The 3,492-nt window shown below is 51.6% G+C and overlaps 1 protein-coding gene across 1 annotated transcript in view; it reads right to left on the bottom strand.

Moving 5' to 3' along the window:
• Positions 1–2,052: 2,052 nt before the first annotated feature.
• The window catches only part of LOC130370372 (sperm-associated antigen 17-like), a 5,914-nt gene continuing 4,474 nt past the window's right edge, over positions 2,053–3,492 (bottom strand). The window contains exons 4-5 of the mRNA XM_056576133.1: positions 2,301–2,355; positions 2,053–2,078 (exon numbers count right to left, since the gene is read on the bottom strand). Of these exons, the coding sequence (XP_056432108.1) occupies positions 2,053–2,078; positions 2,301–2,355 (81 nt within the window). The remainder of the gene's footprint in view (positions 2,079–2,300; positions 2,356–3,492) is intronic.

Here is a 3,492-nt window from a genome sequence, read left to right as displayed (position 1 = left end):
TGTGTGTGTGTGTGTGTGTGTGTGTGTGTGTGTGTGTGTGTGTGTGTGTGTGTGTGTGTGTGTGTGTGTGTGACGGTGGGGGGGGGGCGTTCCTCAAACAGCCCCTTGTGGCCGTGTGTGTGTGTATCAGATACTCTACGTTTGAGCGAAGCCACGCTACATCAAAGCAACTCAAATGAAGAGTCTATTCCACATTAAGCTCTAAGGACATGCATGTGTGTGTGTGAGTGCGTGCAGAGGTGAGAAAGTAAAGAGAGAACAAGGGGGAATCCAAGATAAAGGGGTTGAAAGAAGTGTGCACACACACACACACACACACACACACGAAGGAGAAGGAGAAGGAGCTCTCCTCCTCTCAGCTCATGGCTCCTCCTGCTCTGAGATCCTATGGATTACCCAGAGAGCCTAGCGGTGGATCGAGCCCCACATTACCTCCCCTCAGCTCCTCCCCCTCAGCTCCTCCCCTCACCCCCTCCCCCTCAGCTCCTCCCCTCAGCCCCGCCCTGCAGCCCCGCCCTTCAGCCCCGCCCCTCAGCCCTGCCCCTCAGCCCCGCCCCTCAGCTGGTCCCGAGCCAGAGGTTGGAGAGGTGTTCTGAGGTGCAGATAACGACGGGAGGAACTCCTCTTCGCCGCTCAGCATCTCTCTCTACGATTAGCAAAGGATTTAGTTTTTACAAATTCACCAGGCAGGGGAATTAATACTTAAGTCCCCCGGTACAAATGTTATGTCACTCCCACCGCTTCTTAGTGTGTGTGTGTGTGTGTGTGTGTGTGTGTGTGTGTGTGTGTGTGTGTGTGTGTGTGTGTGTGTGTGTGTGTGTGTGTGTGTGTGAGATCTTGTTTAAAGAGGTGACTATAGAGTTGTGTTTGTGTGTCTTTATTCTTGTTGATAAGGAGAGTTTAGAGTCCCCTCATTGGGCAACCACCAGCGCCATTACCCACTGTTGCATTGTGGGAATGGTCTCTAATCTGCAGAGGAATGCCAGCCTTTGCATCTTCTTGTCTTTGGTCGTTCAAACTGAAGCTCCGCAGACTCCCTGGGGGGGACTCATGTCGGGCCTACACATCGCTTTAGCTTCTCACTTCACTTCTCATTCAATACTTCAATAACTCAGGCAGACATGTCTGGATTGTACTGTTGTTGAAACAACACGGACAAAGACAACAGACATTATGGTAGCATCAGGCTAACATCAGGCTACATCAAACAGACATTATGGTAGCATCAGGCTAACACCCGGCTACATCAAACAGACATTATGGTAGCATCAGGCTAACATCAGGCTACATCAAACAGACATTATGGTAGCATCAGGCTAACACCAGGCTACATCAAACAGACATGGTGGTAGCATCAGGCTAACACCAGGCTACATCAAACAGACATGATGGTAACATCAGGCTAACACCAGGCTACATCAAAAAGACATGATGGTAGCATCAGGCTAACACCTGGCTACATCAAACAGACATGATGGTAGCATCAGGCTAACATCAGGTTACATCAAACAAACCAGGTTAAGGCTAACATAACGCCGACTTCATGCTATGGTCATACATCATCATCGTCGGTTGGTGTAGTGTCAGAGCTGTGTGTTACTCATCGTCATACGTTAGAAGAAGAAGTACGCCTCGCCTCCACATGGCTGTGCACGTGTGGACCTTTTCCTGTGAGCAAGTGGGCCTTTTCCTGTGTGCACGTGGGCCTTTTCCTGTGTGCACGTGGGCCTTTTCCTGTGTGCACGTGGGCCTTTTCCTGAGAGTTATTCCTTTGGTCCTCAGTTGTGCGTGCGATGACACATACGTGGGTGTCTGTGTGAATACATGGTTTTGCATGCGTGTGCACGTGAGTGTATATGTGTATGCATACACACTATGACTACACCTGGGAAGCGGGTCTCTTCATTCCCGCCTCCGTGTGAAGGGGCGCGAATGTGTGTGTGCGTGTCTGTGTGCGTGTGTCTGAGTGCACGCTGACCCACATGAGCTCCTTCTACAGCAGACTCATTATGAAGATGAAGCCATGCAGACACAGATGTTAAGGCAGCACCTCTACATCTGGACGGGCTCGTCCACGTCTAAGAGATGCAAATCAAGCGCAGCGAGTGAGCGAGCAACAGCAGCAGAGAGCGAGTGAGAAGAGAGTGAGAAGAGAGTGAGCGAGCAACAGCAGCAGAGAGAGTGAGAAGAGAGTGTCTAAGAGTCGAAGGTGGGCGGGCACATTGTTCCAAGTGTCGATTGGTTCTCGTGGTATTCTGAAGGCCCTCCTCGTTACAGAATCATAAATCACGATGCTTCACCTTCCAAACCTGAGCCACCGGGCAGCGAGGCGTTGATGAGCCACTCTACCCCCGGCTGGGGGTGGGACCCCAGACAGAAGAGAGATACCCCGAGGATACTACCTATTGACCTGTCTCTGTACCGTCTAACCCCTACCCCCTCCTTAATGACCTGTCTCTGTACTGTCTAACCCCTACCTGCTCCTTAATGACCCGTCTCTGTACTGTCTAACCCCTACCTGCTCCTTAATGACCCGTCTCTGTACTGTCTAACCCCTACCTGCTCCTTAATGACCTGTCTCTGTACTGTCTAACCCCTACCTGCTCCTTAATGACCTGTCGATACGGTCAAACTTTGGATAAAGGCATCAACGACTAAACTAGCAGCAGAACCTGAATATGAATCGTAATGGAGGTCTTAATGCGTTATGAAGCGAACACAGTTTACTGTTGGTCCTGAGGTCAAACGGCACATTCTAGCGACTAGTTTTTAGCGACTAATTAATTCATCTTCTGTGGCCGAGGAGTCGTTAGTGTCTGTATCCACAGCATACGGACCCCCGTTCACTCCCCGTTCACTCCCCCAGACGTTCCTGGGAACAGCAGAGAGGCGGGAGGGACAACGGGAGCGCCGCCCATTCCTGGTCATGGGGGCGACGGGGGGATCCTCCTCCATTAAAGAGTGTGTGGTTGTGCGTTCACGTATGTACGTGTGTGCGTGCTGAATACACCACATCAAGCCTCTATTCCCAGCTCCCCCCCCCCCCCCGCCTCCAGAAGAGGACCTGACTCGTGCACACATTCACCAGCTTCACTCGCTCACCCCCTCCCAGACACACCCCTTCCTCCCACTCTCTCTTCATATCTCTCCTCCTCTTCTTCACTTGTTTGTTTTTCTCATGTCCCTCCTTTCCCTCCTCCTCCTCCCCGATGTGAACAATAGGTTATGGAAGGCATTTTCCTAGCGTATTACTCACAAGCAGCCGCCGCCACAAGCCATTAGGCTCAGACACGGCCCGGGCCGCCCGGTGGCGTGGTGCGTGGCTGCCACCTGCTGGCTCAGAGACGGTACTGCACCTTGCAGTACGAACGACGCAAAGTATGTGGGAAACGAAAGGGGACGCATGTGAAAAAATTGTGTCCACACGGATAGAAGGAGAGATAGAGAGACAGAGATAGATCTTTGCAAAGGCAACGATAAGCCAGACTAGAA

The sequence above is a fragment of the Gadus chalcogrammus genome, chromosome 17 (genome assembly GCF_026213295.1).
Source record: "Gadus chalcogrammus isolate NIFS_2021 chromosome 17, NIFS_Gcha_1.0, whole genome shotgun sequence".
Lineage (NCBI taxonomy): Eukaryota > Metazoa > Chordata > Actinopteri > Gadiformes > Gadidae > Gadus > Gadus chalcogrammus.
The sequence above is the reverse complement of the archived record's forward strand: the minus strand, read 5'-3'. Positions and strand labels throughout refer to the sequence as shown.